Below are 18,812 nucleotides of genomic sequence, written 5' to 3'. Positions count from 1 at the left end.
AACATAGAACCTTCGAGCAGTGGCCCAGGTGGCTGGCACTCCCTGCTCCACACCCTGGGTTTGCCCAACAGGACCCTGAGCATGGCATCCCTTTGTTTATCTGTCTCCTTGCTAGGTGGTGAGCTCCCAGGGTCACAGGTGGCGTCTGAGTCATCCCCGTCTCCAGCATGTCATGTTCCCTCTGTGACCTCAGCTAATGGTAGTCACCCAGGGAAGGTTGAGTACATGGCAGGGGTGGGGTTCATTCCTCTTGTTTCATTTCGTTGGCACAGAATTTCCCTCACCTAACTCCCTATTCTGCCAGCCTTTGAGGTTCAAGATAGACATGTTCCCTCTTTGATTCTCTGTAAAGCAGTTACAGGGCTGATAATTAAGGACCCAAAGGTTAACCCAATTGCTAGGAGACTGATCAACACAGTGAATGCCTAGCAAGTGTTGGTCTGTTATGGTGTGGGTGGTGAGGATGGTAGGCAAAACACCTTCACTATGACACAGGCTGCCGCAGCTAGAGGAGCTGTAATCTCACAGAGGCCGCTAGGGGGCGGGCTTACCATTTGCTCCTCAAACCTGCTCCTTATCTCGGGAACTCTGCTCTCGGTTTCATACTCCCCCTAAATAGTGCTTTGTCATGTCTTCCTGACTCTGCGCTTGGCATGGGCAGTTGCCTGTAAGCAGTTAGTTGTCCGTGCCTCAGGTGCTGCTCTGCCTCCAAAAAGCACCTTTAACCCATGCAGCGCTTGGTTCAAAAAACTCCCACAAACTACACAGCTCATTGTAGCCCTCACTCAAGCTACAGGTAGCTCTGTTGAACATGCAGGTGAACCATGCCTGTCCTATGTTTGCTCTAATATGTTTGGAAATCCTCAGGGCAGTGCCCCGTGCTAGGTTCAGTTCTGTATACTAAGTATCCAGTTGTGAAGATTGAAAAGGATGGAGATTGACTGAGACAGCTCCCGTGTGGCGTGTGGCGTGTGGCGTGCTTGCCCAGCATGCGGAGCCCTTGATTTGATTCCCCACCTGGGGAAGAAAGGAGAAGAAAGACGGTGAGATGGTTCGGCGGGCAAAAGTGACATTCCCACGAGACTGTGACTGTGTTTGATCCTGGGACCCCAAAGTGGGAGAAGAGCCAGGCATGGTGGCATGCCTTCCAGACAGGTGGGTCTACATGTGGGTTCCAGTCTAACCAGGGTGACATACATTTAACAAAAAAAAAAAAAAGTGGAGGAAGAGAATCATCTGCAGGCAATCCTCTGATCGCCACAGACCCCATGACACTCTCATGCCCACGCTCATATCACACATACAATAATTAATAAGAAGATAATGCTGAGATTTGTTTTTTAATTAAGAGTAGGTGTATATGTCCAAAGGTTGGAGGCATTTCAGGACAGCCAGAGCTACACAGAAAATCTCCCCCTCCAAAAAAAAAGAAAGAAAAAAAAGAAAAACATTTTTTTGACCTGTTAGCTCTATATTCTTTTTTTTCTCATTTTTTTTATTAAAAATTTCCATCTCCTCCCCTCCTTCTCCCCCTTCCCTCCCCTCCCTTTCACCCATACCCCCACTCCACCCCTCTCCAAGACAAAGAGCCATCAGGGTTCCCTTCACTATGTTAAGTCTAAGGTCCTCCCAGCTCCCCCTAAGTCCAGGAAGGTGAGCAACCAAACTAACAAGGCTCACAGTGAGCACGTCCATGCTGTAGAGTTCATGCTCATCGCCGTTGTCCTTGGTTTCTCAGTCCTCCTCCACCATCAGCCACATTCAGAGAGTCCGGTTTGGTCCCCTGTTCCATCAGTCCCATTCCAATTGGACTTGGTGGTCTCCCGTTAGATCTGTCCCACCGTCTCAATGGGTAAACGCACTCCTCACGGTCCTGACTTCCTTGCTCATGATCTCCCTCCTTTTGCTCCTCATCAGGACCTTGGGAGCTCAGTCCGGTGCTCCTATGTGGGGCTCTGTCATTTTCTCCATCCAATGCCAGGTGAAGGTTCTATGGTGATATGCAAGATATTCATGAGTATGGCAATAGGATCTGGACATTTCTGGCACCCTCTCCTCAGCTGCCCAAGGAACTAGCTGGGGGCGTCTTCCTGGACATCTGGGAACCCCTCTAGAGTCAAGTCTCTGCCAACCCTAGAATGGCTCCCTTAATTAAGATATATAATTCCTTGTTCCCATATCCACCCTTCCTATATCCCAACCATCCTATTCCCCCAAGCTCTTCCCATCCTCCACTTCACACTTTTCTCTCCCCATCCCCCATCCCACCGCACCCCCATGTTTCCATTTTTTAAAAACATTTTAAAAACATTTTTTAAAACATTTTAAAAACATTTTTTAAAGAAAGAGAGAAAGAAAAGAAGAGAGAGAGAGAGGGAGAGAGAGAGAGAGAGAGAGAGAGAGAGAGAGAGAGAGAGAGAGAGAGAGAGAGAGAGAGAGAGAGAGATGAGCCTGGAAAATATAACAAAAGTCTGTCTCCGAAAAGGGAAATTCAGTCGAGGAGGTTTTATGAAATAGGCATTAAGTAGAAGAGAAAAGATCCTAAAGAGATGTTTGGGTTTAGCTTGGTTTGGTTTTAATTCTCTTTGTGCATGTGTACAAACGTGTGTCTGTAGAGGCCAGAGAACAGCCCTGGGTTTCATTCTTCAGGCACTGTGCACTCATTTGAAACCGGCTCCCTCTCTGGTCAGGAGCTCACCAATGAGGCAATGCTGGCAGGTCAGTGAGCCCCAGGATTACACCTGTCTCCCCAGCGCTAGGCATCTAAGCTATGCACCTCTACGCCTGTTGTTCTTACCTGGGTCCTGGGGGTCGAGTTCAGTTCCTCCAGCTTGTATGACGAACACTTTATAAACTGAGCTATTTCTCTGGCCCTGTTTTGGCTTTCCTTAAGGCAGCATTCTCATTCTGAAGCACCGTCTGTGGCAGGATGTGGTGGCGCACACCTTTGAATTCAGTACTAGGGAGAGAGAGACAGGTTGATCACTGTGAGTTTGAGACCAGCCTGCTTTACAGAGTGAGTTCCAGGACAACCAGGGCTACATAACAGAGAAAGCCTGACCATAAAACAAAACAAAAAAAGAATAAATAAAATAAAAAAGGAAGGAAGAAGAAACATTTTGGGCTACAGAGGGCGTCCAACTCTGCCTGATTAGCTAGGTGAGACCCCATCTCAAAGCAAAAGGTAAAAAAAGGGACTGAGAATAGATGTAGCCCGGTGGGAAGCACTTGCCTAGCAGGTTAAAGACCCTAGATCCAGTCCCCAACTCCCCCATAAATAAATAAATAATAAATACTAAACGACATGCTGCTTTGTTTTTGTTAGCTATCACAAATCAGAGTCGCCCAGAAACAGGGAACCTTGTTTGAGGTTGTCTCCTGTCTCCATCAGCATGGTCCCTCGACGTGTCTGTGGGCATTTTCTTGTTTAATGATTGATGGGGGAGGAAGGCTTAACCCACTGTGGGCAGTGCCATCCCTGGGCAGATGCCTGGGACATGTAGGGAAAGTAGCGGAGCAAGCCAGCCAGTGACTTCCTCCATGGCTCCTGCCTCTGTTCCTGCTGGCGTTCCTGCCCTCAGTGACAGACTGTGACCTGGTGTGAAAGTTGGTCCTGTGTTAGATCACAGCAACAGAGAGCAAAATAGGACACATGGCAACTGTGATGTGTTAGAACACAGATGAATTCTGAGATTAGGTTAAGTGGGGGGAAAAACAGTATTTTTTTTAAAGGCATATTGTGTGACTCCAATCGTATGCGGCATCTTAGAGTATTCGAAATCACAGAGATGCAGAGCACAGTTGTGGTTTTAAGGAAGGTGGAGAGAGATTTAATGGGTATACTATTTCAGTTTTGTGAGGTGGAAAGAATTCTAGGAATGGATAATGTAATTGCATAATGGTATGATTACACTTAATACCCCTGAACTAGACCCCTAAGGAAAATTAAAGCCAGGCAGGAAGGTGCATCCCTAAATCCCAGTACTCAGGAGGTAAAAGCAGAAAGACTGTGAATTTGAGGGCATCCTGGGCTACACATAAAGACCCTGCCTCAAAAAACAAACTTTTATGCTCTTTGAGTTTTATCATAATAAAAATAATTGGAAAGGTGAGCAGGTGCATTTGAATGTGTGTGTGTGTGTGTGTATGTGTGTGTGTGTATGTGTGTGTATGTGTGTGTATGTGTGTGTGTCTGTGTGTGTGTATGTATGTGTATGTGTGTGTGTGTCTGTGTGTATCTGTGTGTGTGTGTGTCTGTGTGTGTCTGTGTGTGTGTGTGTCTGTGTGTATGTGTGTGTGTGTTGGTCTGGGGAGTTCCAACCATAACAAAATCACAGGAGTTTGTGGACGGGGACCCCACTGCTAAGCACTTGAGGATTGAGCAGGGAAAGGAATGGACCAGACTTTAAGAAGTGGGATAGAGGCCACATCTCAGGAGGACACAGAAGGAGAGGGAAGAGGCAAAACCACGTCAGTCGGTCAAGATAACCTATGTGAAGGGCAATGCTATGAAGGCTAGCTGAAGCAGCGCATTGGCAGCCTGCTAGTGCTATGTCCCCAAACAGTTAAGTTTGTTAAATAGTTGTCAATGTTACAGACTCAGGAAATTTCCTTAAGCACATAAATACATCCATTGCTAGCTTCTTGGGGGAATCTAGTAACCAGAGCCTAAGCTTTCAGCTTCAACCTCCATAATTTCCTCTCTTCTAACCCACCCTGCCTCCTCCACACTGAGGACTGAGCTCCAGAAGTCGTTGGTCCTAGAAGTGTGAATAAATAATGAGGACCGGTATTGCTGTCTGGTGTGGCAGTGCGTTCCTGCTACGTCAGCAAGTCAGCACCCGAGAGGTGGAGGCGGAGGAACCAGGAGTTCAAGGTCAGCTTCAGCTACACTTCAAGTTTGAGGTCAACCTGGGTTACGTGAGATCCTATCTGAAAACAAAACAAAACAACTAAATAAATCAATTAAAATTTAAAACCTTGTCATCCCCCCCCCCCACGCCCCCAGCCAGTCGGACCACTAGAGCAAACAGCCCTGACCGAGGACTGGTTTTGCCCTGTTGCACAAGACCACTCCTGTCCTCAACCAAGCACAGATTTCCTCCAGGAGGGGCTGTCAGTAGCCACACCAGGAAGTCTTGAACCCAGAAAGAATGACTTGAGCCAGGGGGTAGGTGGTGGGGGTGGGAGGCAGTGAGGGGGTTGTCTAATCCTCCACAGATTCTGAGAGCCACAGCCTCCCTACCTGCAGCAGCCCTGGGGGGTTGTATCAGTGGAGGCCACCAAGAGAAAGACCAGGAAAGAAAGTAGCTCCTTGTTTTAAAAGACAAACAGAAAACCTGAAAACCAGGTAGTCGAATGTCCACAAAGTACCTCTCCCTGTACGATGGCAGACGGTGCCTGTTCCACTTGATTCTCTGTCACTCTGCATTTTACTGTTTTTCTTCCTTTTCTTTCATGTATGTGGGTGCTGCGCCTGCATATATGTCTGTGTGCCATGTGCATGCCCCGTGATCTCTAAGGCCAGCAGAGTGCATTGAATCCCTGGGACAGGAGTTACAGGCAGTTGTGAGCTACCAAGTGGGTACGGGAATCAAATCCAGGTCCCCTAGAAGAGAATCCAGTGCTTCTACCCACTGAGCCATCTCTTCAGTCTCTGTCGTCTGAGACAGGGTCCGAGCCTGAGTGTATGTAGGTATGTAGCCCAGGATGGCCTGGAGCTAGCTACATAGATCAGACCATCCTCAAACAGAGACACCTGCCTGCCTGCTGACTTCTGTGAGTTCTGGGATGAAAGGCATTTGCCACCACACCCAGCTGTAAATTCCCCTAGTGTTGAATTTCTGCACTCAAACAATCTTCCTGCTTCAGCAGCCTTCTGAGTTACTGGTCCTGTAACATAGGTAGGTACACACCGCTATAGCTGGATTCAGCTGGCATTTTCAAAATCATCTACAATAAATAGCTATTACTTTTATGTCATGGGAGGAGTGAGATAGGGCCTCACGTAGCTCAGGCTGGCCTAAATCTTACTGTGTAGCTGAGGCTGGCCTTGAACTCCAGATCCTCCCGCCCCTGTCTTCCCAATGTTTGGATATAGGACTACACCACTACAGCCAGCTAACATCAATTACTTTTATAATAAGCAAAAGTTTTCAGATAGATAAGAAACAAATTGGGGTAGAAAGAGTGTGGGTATGGAGCTGGGTCTAACGTCAGGGACCTGTTATCCAGTCGCTCGGGAGGCCGAGGCAGTGGGGTAGCAAACTCAAGGCCAGCCTGAGCTACGGAAGGAAAGGCTGACTTTCTGGAGGCCTCAGGAAGAGAGCCACTCCCAGACTTGATTCTGGGCTGCGCAGAATAAGCCCCAAGTCTTCAGATGCTTGGCCGTGTGGCAGTGCCACCAACAGAAATGGATGAGTGGGGTTGTGGTTTCAGCAAAGCCAGACTGAACTCTCAGGCAGACCGTCAGCAAATGGAGATGTTTCTTTGATTTTTACCATCAGCTACTTCCTTACATCCAGCCTTACAGGGGAATGATTTAAGGAAGCTCAACAGGGTTTGTAAATTGTGAGGTAGCTTGGGTATGGAGTAAAAAACAAGACAAAATGAACAAACAAAAAATCAGAAGGTACATAAAACAGGGTCAGGAGTGGGGCAAAAACACCAGAGTTTTTGTGTCTGTGGGCCACACGGAGAAGCTGAGTAACTCTGCTGTTACCACCGAGGCCCACTCTGGAGGTGAGGGGTCTGGATTTGGCAGAGGCAGTGGAGGCCTTTAGGGGGTGGTTGGGATGAAACCCAGGAGTAGGAGAGGCAACTGTGAGAAAAATCACATAGCGGGGTGGAAGCTGGGAGGAGGGAGAGGATGGGGGAGAAGGACAAGGTGGTCAGAGGGCAACAGGAAACATGATTGGCAGGAGTGATAGCCAAAGACTAAGGAATCAGACTTCAAACCCTACCAGCTGGGGACAAGGAGGTCACTGTTTATCACAGGTTGTTGGAAGAGGGACGGGGAGGAGTCATGGCTGGAGGCTGTCTTTGGGGACCAAGAGGATGAGAGAAGGCCTTACTGTGGCTGCGGGAGGTGAAGGAGAGGCCTGGGATGGATGTCAGGATGAGCATCAGGTTGAGGGCAGCAGGTAGAGGTACAGTCAGAGCCTGCAGGCAGAAGGAAGAGGCAAACACTGGCAGAGAAGGCGGCCTGGTTAGTCCAGACTAACTTGGGTTGTGTTCCCTGAGACCTCTCTCTGACCCATGTGACTTCTTCCACATGGACCCCCTCGCAAATAATTTATGATTTGGGGGTTGGTCACATAAACCATGTGGTTTGCATGTGACCCCAACAGTGAAAGAAATACAGTAAATAAAGAAGGTAGGTTTAGATGACAAAAATATTCCTGTCCCACATCAGGGACATTAGCATCCAATTTCAGGTCCCAGGATCCTCTCCTATCTCAGTCCAGAACCACGAGGCTGTCGTCATTGAGGAGCTAAAGCCCAGAGAGGGACAGTGACAGGCCAGGGATCACACAGCCAGTGTTTGGGATTATTTTCAGGCTGGAAAGTCAGTGTTCCAACCAAAGCCCCAAAGTCTGCTCTGTGGCGGTTTCATCTTTAGACAACTGGGTTCAGCTTTGGTTTCTGTCCTTTCTCTGGAAGTGGGACAAAGAAATCAAGAGCCAAGAAGCTGTCAGGGCTGGTCCCAAGCCCCAGGAGGCTGGGAACCAAAACTCCACACCCATGTAAACACAGAGCAGCTCTGATACCTCTTACCTGGCACTGAATAGCTTCCTCCAAATCAGTTCTCGGCTATTATCTTGCTTATCCCCACTGGTCCCCTGGGAGCCAGGGAGGGGCAGAGAGTGTTAGCCCCACTTCATAACTGCTAGAAACTCAGACAACAGCGAAGGCAGTAATTTGCCCAAAGTCACCCAGCAAGTAAGGATGGGGCTGGAACTAGAGATCAAATCTCCTTGGCTGTGTGTGCGTGTGCGCATGCGCGTGTGCGCATATATATATATATATATATATATATATGTGTGTGTGTGTGTGTGTGTGTGTGTGTGTGTGTGTGTGTGTGTGTGTGTGTGTGTATGTGTGTTATTGGTGAGGGTAAGGATCAGCAAAGGATGTAGCCTGCTGCCTGGAAAGTGGGGTAGGTGGCTTGTGCACTTGGTCTCCAGAATAAAGGGCCTCCTGTTGTACATGGACGACAGAGACACCACTGCTGGAGGACAGCTGCTACTGGGAACACTGTGTCAGCTGATTCAGGCTGAAGAGGAAGGGAGGCAGGAAAAGTGGAGTCTAATCACAGGGCGTACAGGTCTGAAAGAGGAAGCAGTAACGGGCAGGTGTCCCTGTGTGGGGTCCAGCTATCTGCTTTCCAGTTCCAACAGGCCCCTGGGAATTCCTAAGCCCACACAGGACCCAAACACTTTCCTGATGTCCCTCAGTGCTGGGATCGGGGATGGAGGAGAGGAATCTAGACACCTGGGGAGATAGGCATACTGCTGCAGGTGAGGAAGGGTCAGAGAGGCGTGGAGATGGTGATGACGGAGTCCATCTTCCAGGGGGGTGACAGGTAGGCTATTGTACACCCAGACTGTTATCCAAGGCCCTGTAGTCTGAAAATAAGTCCCACGGTCACCCTAGTTGTTGGTCCATCCTTCAGCCTCAGTTTGAAAAGTCAGCCCTAAAAATGTTCCAACAACAGAGCAGAGAGCTCAGTGATACCATCTGCATCCTCACCCTCTCCCCAGCTCCGTCTCCCCTCCCTCTACTCCCCAGTTCAGGACACCCAGACTCTTAGCTGGAACCCTGGCCTGTTCAGCTTTGCTCTCAAGAAACCCATTTCCTAGTAGGACAAGTTCCAAAAGTCACAGAGAAACCCTGTCTCGAAAAACCAAAAAACCAAACCAAAACAAAACCCATTTCTTTCTCTTTCCTATCTCTCTGCTCCTCCACTTGTTTTTGAGACAGGGTCTCTCTATGTAGATTGTCCTGGAACTAGTTATAAAGACCAAATCCCAATCTCATAGAGATCCTCCTATCTCTTCTTCCCTGTGCTGGGATTGAAGTTGTGCTTCACCCTGCCCAGTGTGAGGCCAGTTCCTAGAGCAGACCCTTCAATCCCCCCATGCAGAACTCGAAAAAGAGGCTTGGATTCAAGTTCAGGAGACCCAGAGCAGGCACCTGACAGACATAAGGTTGCCTAAGTATTGCTGCAACGGGGACAGACAGCAACAGTGCTTAGACCCAAGAAGTCACTCCCTACGGTTCACACTGACTCATGAGGCCCCTCTACTGTAGCCTGCTCACCTCACCAGGGATCTGGCCCAAGCCCAAGGAGGGCACTGCTGGTGCAGCCCTGCTAAGAGCTGGGTTTCCTGGCAGCCAGGCACAGTGGGCAGGTCTGACCTGTGCAATACGATCTGTGGTTACAGCCTGGGGCCAGGGCTGGTTGCAAAAGGGGCTGGTGCTCCTGACGCGGTCTGCTCTCGGTCTCACGGTCTCACTCCTAAGCTGGTTCCCAGGAGAATGGAGAGAGCAGGGAGGGTGCGTCACCTCTGCTCTGGGCACCATTCTGCTCTTAGGCAGTAGTAGTAAGGGCATAGCTCCTTTGAGTGGACATGGACTCTCATTCGCACCAGTCCAGGCTGAGCAAGCACACCCAGCACAAAGAGGCTCACAGAAGTCAACACAGATAGAATTGGGCTCAGGCACGGAGACGCAGGCCCCCGAAAAGCAGACAGCACAGATGCTTAGACACGAGCACAGAGACCCTTGTGCTCAGATCCAGTTCTACACAATGCACACTCCTGAGAACATACATGACGCAAACACAGACATGTACACTTTAGGCAAAGATGGCCACCCAGGGTTGGAGAGATGGCTCAGCTGAAAATACCATTGGCTGATTTTCAGAGGGTCCCAGCACCAAGCACATGGCAGCTCAGACATGTCATTAACTCCAGTTCTAGGGGATCTGACATATCCTTCTGGTCTTGGAGGGCACCAGGATAGGCATGCAGATGAATATTCATACTTTAAAAGTAATCTAAATAATTGAAAAAGATGATCATCCACATTTACATAGATATTCGTGTATGTAATTACTCAGACTCTCGCACTGAAAAAACATCCAAATACACAACAAAACCAGCCACGTGGAGTAAGGCGCATGTGTGAAACTGGATAGCCACTTGTTGTCCTTTAGTATTTATTGAACACTGATGACCCATTACTCAGCCTCCAACAGAGATAACCTCCCTCCCACACACATATAAACTCGGGCTTCTGCAGGATTCACTTCAGATGTACTAGGGCCCAATCACCAAGCCAAAGATGGAGGGCAAGTTTTTCTTATGTCAATGACCCTCTCAACCTAAAAAGGAGAACACAAAACAACCAAAGAAACAAAAAACCCATCATATCTTCTTTATCATTTACCCCAGGAGAGGAAGACAGCTAGGTGGGGAACTAGCCGAGGATGCTGAAGTCAGGGCCGTGTGGAGGTCAGAAGACTACTTGCTGGCTCCCGTTGGATCTCTCCTACCATGCGGGTCCTAAAGACTGAACAAGAACCTGTCCTAAGAATGGAAAAGTGAGGAGTAAGGGGAGTGGTGTGTGGGAAGGTAGGTGGGAAGAGATAGCTCCGTGGTAGATCCCTGTGGAGCACACAAGATCCTGGTTCAGTCCAAGTACAGCCAAGGAAGAAAGGAATGGTGGAAGTTATGTTCTGGAGGTAGAAGCAAGAGGCTCTCGTGTTCCAGGCCGACCTGGCCTATATAATGAAAATAAATAGGTAAATAATAAGTAAATAAGTAAGTAAGTAAAGAGATGGTTGGTAGGCAGAGTGCTTTCTTGGTACACACTGGAATTCACAATCCTTGCCCAGCCGTCATCAGGGAAGTTTCTTCTTGCAGTAGGACAGTAACTAACACAGTGACCCATAACACGACAATGTACATGATGAGGAACCTAAAACCAAACCCTTCATTAGACCCTTCCCCTCAGGGCTCAGAGGGCTCTGAGAAAGGGGAGGCAGAAAGATCGTGAGAGCCACTGGGGATGAAGGACACGGAGGAAGCGGTGTCTTCAAGTTGCAATAGAACTGACACATGAGACCCCACAGAGAGACTCACGGCGCCTGCACAGGGCCAAGCCAGATGGGTTCCAGAGCTGAGAGAAAGAACTGGACAAGCCTTCCCATCCCTAACCAAAAAGCTATCTCCAGTTGACAACTGCTCACAAAGGAAAATCAATTTCTCAAGGGAGTCTCGCTGGGTATACTAACCACACTTGAGAGCAGGCCCCGCGCCCAGCAATAGATGGCCAACACAAACAAACTCAATGTTATTTTTGTAGACTTTTTGTCTCACATTGCACTGTTTGGGCATTTTCTGTCTTATTGGCCTTTTGCTTATATATCACGGTTACTGATTTTGTGCTTTTATGGGTTTTGTTTTTGTGCATATGTGGGTATCATGTGTTTTTTTGTTGTTGTTGTTTGTTTGTTTGCCTGTTTGCTTTCTAAAGAAAGAAAGGGAATGGAGTTGGGGGAGGGGAAACCATTATCAGAATATATTGAATGAAAAAAATTTTCAATAAAAAAAGATGGTGGATTTTTTTTTCTTTTTGTTTTTTGTTTTTTTGTTTTGTTCTTTTGAGACAGGGTTTTGCTGTAGTTTTAGAGCCTGACCTGGAACTAGCTCTTGTAGACCAGGCTTGCCTTTAACTCACAGAGATCCACCTGCCTCTGCCTCCTGAGTGCTGGGATTAAAGGCATGTGCCACCACCACCCGGCTTAAAGATGGTATTCTTTTCAGCAATGCATATACTAACATTGGAACGATACAATACAGAGATTAGCTTGGTCCCCGTGAAAGATGGCATGCAAATCTGTGAAACAGTTCTTGTTTTTCTTTTTCTTTCTTTTTTATTTTCTTTAAAAAAAAAAAAAGGCTAGGGCTGTTACACAGAGAAACTCTATCTTGAAAAACCACCCCCCCAAAAAAGAGCTGGTGGTGGTGCATGCTTTTAACCCCAGCACTTAGGAGGCAGAGGCAGATGGACCTCTGTGAATTCCAGGCCAGCCTGGTCTACAAAATGAGTTCCAGGACACAGAGAAACCCTGTTTCAAAAATCAAAACAAAAAAACCAAACCAAAACGACAACAACAACAAAATAGGGGCTGGCTCTATTGTAGCACAGAGATGGCTCAATTGTAGCTACAGCTCCAGAGGGATCAAATGCCTCTGGCTTCCAAGGGCACCTGCACTCATGTGCACATACCACACTCACACACACACACACACACGAATGCGCGCACGCACACACACTCACTTAAAATAATTTAAAAAGAACTGGGATTAAAGGTGTGTACCACCATGACTGGCTCCATACATTTTCTTCAGTGGTGTATCCACTGCATTGGGTATGTAGTACATGCTCCTGAAGACAACCCTAAGGAATTCCTTGGGTCTCACACACACACACACACACACACACACACACACACACACATGCGTGCGTACACACGAAAATAGAAGAGGGGCCCAATAGAAGTAGGAGGGGAACAAGAAAGGGCAATGTATTTGTATGTGTGTGTGTATTTGTGTGTGTGTGTTAAATACAGTAAAAATCCACGTGTACATCATGAAAATTTCATAATGAGCCAGGCAGTGGCAGCACACACCTTTAATCCCAACACTTGAGAGGCAGAGGCAGGCGAATCTTGAATTCTACACCAGTCTGGTCTACAGAGTGAGTCTCAGGACAGCCAAGGTTACAGAGAGAGACCCTGTCTTGAAAAACAAAGAAACCAACAAAATATAAAAGAAACAAACAAAAGTCATAATGAAACCAATTATTGTGTGTGGTTAATACATACTGACAAAACATTAAAAGTTAAAATAAGCCAATATAATAAAAATAAAAAACCTGTGAGACTCTGTCTTAAAAAATTTACATTGATGTGAATTCTGTTTACATACATTTACACACACGTATGTACATACATTTGTATGTAGCACATGATTTTATCCAAGTAAAAATAACTATTCCTGTAAGTGTAGATTTCTGTAGAATGAGTGCTTGTCTAGGTTAAGCAAAGCCCTGATTTTTATCCTCAGGACTGAAAACAACAAGAACAACAACAAACTGTCCCAGGAAGTGAGAAAGGCCATAGTACATAGAGAGACGGAATGAGAGGGCGCTAGAGGGATTTGGCACTGGCAATGCTGCACCATCCTGGTCCCAATCCTGAGTTTCTGGGTCTCAGTGACACACACTTGGAGCTGAACGTAATCCTGATGAGTCCAAACAGTTAAGGGACAATGGTACATGCTGCCCAAGCCCACGGGGTCTAAGTGGGGGTTTCCTTGGAGAGTGTGGGAGTCTCTTCGGTGTGTCTTCCATGTGTGAGCCGCAGTGAAGACACTACGACATCCCCGCACTTTCTGGAGGAGTAAGGTACTAGAAGATGGCTAGAGGAAAAACAGGATGCCAGGGAGGGAGCAGGGGATGTTTTCTAAACTAGACCTTGTAAATTGCAAGTCAAACCTTGGAGTCAAAAGCAGGAGATAATAGGGATCCCTGAGACAAATGTTCAGACCGCTGTTGGGTTTGGGGAGGCCTTAGGGACCCAAGTGAATATCTAGGGGTTCACTGAGATCAGTAAGAAATGATTTCAGTGTTGAGCCAGGGAGGTGCCAGTGGGAGGCAGCAGGCATGCAGAGTGAGTCAATGGAGATCCTGACCAGGTTCAGTGGCTGTCATGAGAGGAAGCATGAGGAGGGAGGCTGTAGCTTCAGTGACTCAGAGATGCTGCTACCATGAGAGAAACCAGAAATTGTGTGTGCAGTGGTGGCGCCAAGGTCACTTAATCAGTTTTCTTTGCCCCACAGTCCCAAGGCCCCTTGGAATGGTTTGAAAGCTGTCAAGAGTCCTGAGTATTTCATTTTGCAAGTGTGGAAACTGAGGTATGAAAAGGAGAAATGAGTTGGGTGATAGGGCATGCTCTTAATCCCAGCACTTGGGAAACAGAGGCTGGGGGGGGGGATCTCAGTGAAGTGAGGTCCTGTCCGAGAAGAGGAAGGAAGGAGGGAAGGAAGGAAGGGAGGGAAGGAAGGAAGGAAGAAGAGAGGGGGGGAAGAGGGGAGAGAGAGAGAGAGAGAGAGAGAGAGAGAGAGAGAGAGAGAGAAGAGAAGAAGAAGAAAAAAATCATTTGCCTGTGGTGATGAGTGTCAGGACTTGAACGTTTGAACTGGAATCTGGGTCTCTCTCTGTCCTAGAAAGGAGCGTGCCAGGTTAGGTTAGGGTAACAGCTGACCATGGACGTATATCTATATAATGTAGCCCATCACCTCCACCTAAGGATATAAGGAAACAAAGGGAGGCTGGTGCTCTAGGAGACAGGAAGCAATCTGGGTTAAAACTAAATTTGGGATTACCTCGGCTTCACTTGGCTAATATTTCTGTCCCTCAGTGTTTCTCTTTCTCTCTCCATCACACACACACACACACACACACACACACACACACACACACACACACCTGTAGCTTCCTGGAAAGGAACCTGAGCCCCAATGGATTTAGACAGGTATTGGTGCTCACCTGGCCCAGCAGGTGCCTAGCAGGTGAGCCCCCATGGATTTGGATGGGTATGGGTGATCACCTGGCCCAGCAGGTGCCTAGCAGGTGTCGCAGGTGTACCTCAGAAAGACTTCTAGAGAATGCCACCCATACACCTAATTTTATGCTGCTCCCCTAACCCCTTGGTGATAATATCTCACTTGGCATACTACCTTTTTGTCTACAGACCACGGTGTCCTTAAGGCAGAATAAGCTTTGTTTTCCTCAAAAATGCTCTCTAAAGTTCCTCCCAGTTCCAATCCTTGGATTCCTGTTCCCCTCCAAGCCTCTGCCGGTGAACCTTCATGGGCACAGGATTCCTGGACCAAACCTCTAGTCACATTGTCCACAGCCAGCAACCCTGACCTGCAATAATCCCTTATGTGTCAAGGCTGAGACTGGTCCAACCAACCCAAGGCTACAAGCTTTGGCCAGTGGTGGAGGTTTAAAGCCGTACAGGTTGTCCTTGGTCTGGGGTAACATTCCCCAGCCAGACCCCAGTCCTGAAATCTGTTCAGAGGATGGGAGGATGGGCCTGAGATTATCCTGGAGCTCCAGTGCTGAGCATCATACTCCAGAAAGGAGGGGGAGAGGGGAGGGCCCCACCTACCTGGTGAGGTCATGGGAAAGCAGCTCTGGCGCTGACACCTGGGGAAACCCGTTTCCAGGCTGCTTCCCACGCTAGCTCTCCTGGGAACCAACTAAGCCAAGCCCCAAGCAGGGAGCCCCACACCTGTCCCCCCTAGTCCAGTTCCCATCACATTGTCCCATCTGATCCAGCCCCCACCCTTCAACCCAGCCTCAGTTCCCAACCCATCTGCCAGGCTGCTGGGCCTTGAGAAAGGTTACCAAGGGGCATTGGGCATGATCCAGGAAACCACAGAGACAGCAGCTTCAGAAACAGAAGGTTTTATTCGCAGATTGCATTGCTCACCTTCTAAGCTATGACCTTGTGGAAAGGGACAATCCCTGCCCCTTCCTCCTTCAGGCTCTCATTTGCAGCTCCTCCCCCTCCCTTTGCTGGGCCTGGACTCTCACTTCCTGCCCCTCTGCTGGCCCAGCCAGTTTGGGCAGTGCCTAGGGAGTCCAGAGACCCAGTTCTTCCCAGGGAACAGCCCAGCCTCCCTGGCCTTGGGGCCTGAGGGCAGCCCAGGTGTCAGCCCTCTACACAGCTGTCAGCCCTGCTCTTTCTCTTTTTAGGCCCAGTCCTCTAGTCCTCCTCCAGTCTTCCACTTCACGGCTCACGTTCTGTTTCCCCGTCTCAATCTCTCACTGGTGTGAGACTCAAACTCTCACTTCCTACTCCATCTCAAACCTCTCCAAATCAAGACGGACCATCTTCCAACCCTCCAAGATGCCTCACTGCTGTCTCTGCTTTGTCACACCTGTGCTAGGAGAGGGTGAGGACATCCACAATGGGCCTGCATTCGGCGGAGCTGGCCTGCGGCCCCACGGCAAAAAAAAAAAAAAAAAAAAAAAATAAAAAACAACCTGGGAATTACATCCCAAGGGGCTCAGAAACCGGCACTGTTGCGATTATCCCATGAATACAAAGTGCTGGGATTTTCCTGCGAGTCTTGGCCAATGCAATCCAAATCAGAGTCAGCCCCTTGCACAGGACAGAGCTCACCCCGTCTTATCAGAGTGTGCAGCTAGAGGCCCACATTCCCAGCGTTCAATAGAGAACTGAGTCCCGGGAGCTGGCCAGGCCCTGCTAGTACCCGATGTCCCAGGGTCCGGAAGTCTCCGGCCACGGGCCTACCACTTGCACTACCATAACTGCTCAAACAAAGCAGAAGAACTTCTTCCAGCGGCAGCGAGAGAGCGTGCGCACACCTTTTGCGTTCAGTTTCTTCTCTAGGCGGGCTTTGTGTTCAATGGCACTGAGAATGGCCGAGTCAAACACTTCCTTCAAGTTCTTCTGTGTCAAGGCTGAACACTCAAGGTAGCAGCAGGCCCGGATTTTCTCCGCCAGACCCTGGGCCTGGGGTTGGGGTATTGGGCCCTCCCGGCCTCCCTGGTCCAGTTGAATTAGTACATTGACATCGTCCCTCAGATCAGCCTGAGTGCCCACCAGCAACACAGGGGCTTGGGGGTTGTGAGTGCGGATCTCCGGCAGCCATTTTTCTGTGATGTTTTGGAAGGAGCTGGGCTGCACCACACTGAAGCAAGCCAGAAAGACATCAGTATCTGGGTAGCAGAGGGAGCGAAGCCGGTCAAAGTCCTCCTAGGGGGTAGCAAGGCCAGTCGTTAGCAAGATCATTCCCTTCACATTGGAACGGGAGTCTGCTTCTCACTTGGGGGGTGGAGACCTAAGACTCCTAAAGCCCAAAGCCTGTTCCATTCCTACTCCATGCAGGTATCCTTCCAGCCTCCAACCCTCCCCAACCCCTCACCCAACGAAGGCTACACCCAGCTTCTCACCTGCCCTGCGGTATCCCAGAGCTCGATTCGCACAGGGGCTCCATCTACCAGGACTTGCACTGCAGAGGTGGGGAGGGGAAAGCATGAGTTAGGCACAGCATCCTCGTCCTTCTAGGCAGGCCTCACCAGCGCCACCTCCGGGCCTGCTCTCGGGGGTCTTCGGTGCCCTCCCTCCAGCACGCCGGCCCTAAACTACAACCTCTCTCCAGCCTCAGGGGTCCCGGGGCAGTGGAACATACCGGAGAAGGTGTCCAGTGCCGTGGGCCGGTAGCGCGTGGGGTACCCATTGCAGGTGTAGCTGACGATGAGACTGCTCTTGCCCACCGCGCCATCGCCCACTAGCACGCATTTGATGCCCAGCTCCGGAGGTGCGCTGCGCCGCCGCGGAGGAGGGGTCGAGGCTGGGAGAGGCGGTGGCTCGGCGTCGCTCAGCTCCCGCGGCGGCATGGCCCGCTCCCGGGGTAGCAAAGGGGCCAGCCCGGACAAGGCTCCGCGGCGCTCAGGGAAGCAGGTTCCGCAGGCGGTCGGAGACAGTCTGTCCAAGCTGGTCACGCCCGCTAGAGGCTAGCAGAGGGTATAAATGTTGGGCCCCGCCCACCTCATCTGCATGTCCCAAGTGGCCCGGACCCCGCCCACCGACCTGGACCGCCCTCTGCAGAACACTCAGCGATAGCAAAGCTTCCAGAGAAGAAAGGGATATGAAAACCTAGCATCGCCAAGGTACAAGAACAAAGACCCGGTATGTGATATTTGGCAGATTCATGATTTATTGTTAATAGGAAGACACAAACTACAGAATCCATAAATGCAGCATGTTCAAATTAAACACATCACATTAATTTTTTTAAGTAAAAAAAAGCTTTTATACATACGTTGGTATGTGTATTAAGCATCAGTATAGTTATTTTACTAATAAAGTATTCTTTTAACTGGGAGTGAGCCTGAGATTGTAGTCCAGAGGGCCTGCCTAGCATGTGTAAAGCCCTAGGTCTGATCCCCAGTACCACCGGCCTGGTGATGCAGTCCTCTAATCCCAGCACCCTGGAGGCGGAGGACGAAGGATCAGAAGTTCAAGGCCATCCTCTGTTGCACAGAGACAGATGGAGACCAGCCCGGGCTACAATGAGACCCTGTCTGAAACAAACAAATAACCTAGCATGGTTGCTGCCCCATGGCTTTATTCCCAGCAGCGGGAAGGCAGACACAGAAGCAGAAGGATGTCTGTGTGTTTGAGGCCAGCTTGGTATACATAGTTAAGTTCTAGACAGTCATGACTACATAGTGAAACCCTGTCTCAAAACAAACAGACAAAAATATAATACGCATATATTATAGGGAATGGTGATGTAATCTGGGTAAAGAGTGCTTGCCTAGCATACATGTGGCCCTCTGTTTAACGTCTGGCACATTAAAAAATAATACACAGGGCTGGAGAGATGGCTCAGTGGTCAATGAACTTCTTCTGCTTCTTTGCTTTTGTTTTATTTTTTGTTTTTCAAGACAGGGTTTTTCTGTAGCTTTGGAGCCTGTCCTGGAACTCACTCTGTAGACCAGGCTGGTCTCAAACTCACAGAAATCCACCTGCCTCTGCCTCCTGAGTGCTGGGATTAAAGGTGTGTGCCACCACTGCCTGTTGGTCAGTGGACTTCTACACACAATAGCCATTCAAAACAAAAGTTGTGAAGCTTCACATTGGATTTTATATTTTCACTATCAAATATATTTTTGAATACTTTTTAAAGATCTAACGT

General features: G+C 48.9%; 1 protein-coding gene and 1 non-coding gene across 2 annotated transcripts; one reads left to right on the top strand and one right to left on the bottom strand.

The window, feature by feature from the left end:
• Positions 1–11,818: 11,818 nt before the first annotated feature.
• Positions 11,819–11,926, top strand: LOC119815923. The gene has a single exon (XR_005285600.1). It is a non-coding gene; the product is annotated as a U6 spliceosomal RNA (small nuclear RNA).
• Positions 11,927–16,420: 4,494 nt separating this feature from the next.
• Positions 16,421–17,523, bottom strand: Rhov (ras homolog family member V). The gene is made up of 3 exons (XM_038331771.1): positions 17,301–17,523; positions 17,062–17,120; positions 16,421–16,864 (listed from the first exon to the last, which is right to left on the bottom strand). Exons 1-3 carry the CDS (start codon positions 17,506–17,508, stop codon positions 16,421–16,423), a joined length of 711 nt encoding a protein of 236 aa, XP_038187699.1. The 5' UTR covers positions 17,509–17,523.
• Positions 17,524–18,812: the final 1,289 nt, after the last annotated feature.

Source organism: Arvicola amphibius, chromosome 5 (assembly GCF_903992535.2).
Source record: "Arvicola amphibius chromosome 5, mArvAmp1.2, whole genome shotgun sequence".
In the NCBI taxonomy this organism is placed as follows: Eukaryota; Metazoa; Chordata; class Mammalia; order Rodentia; family Cricetidae; genus Arvicola; species Arvicola amphibius.
The sequence above is the reverse complement of the archived record's forward strand: the minus strand, read 5'-3'. Positions and strand labels throughout refer to the sequence as shown.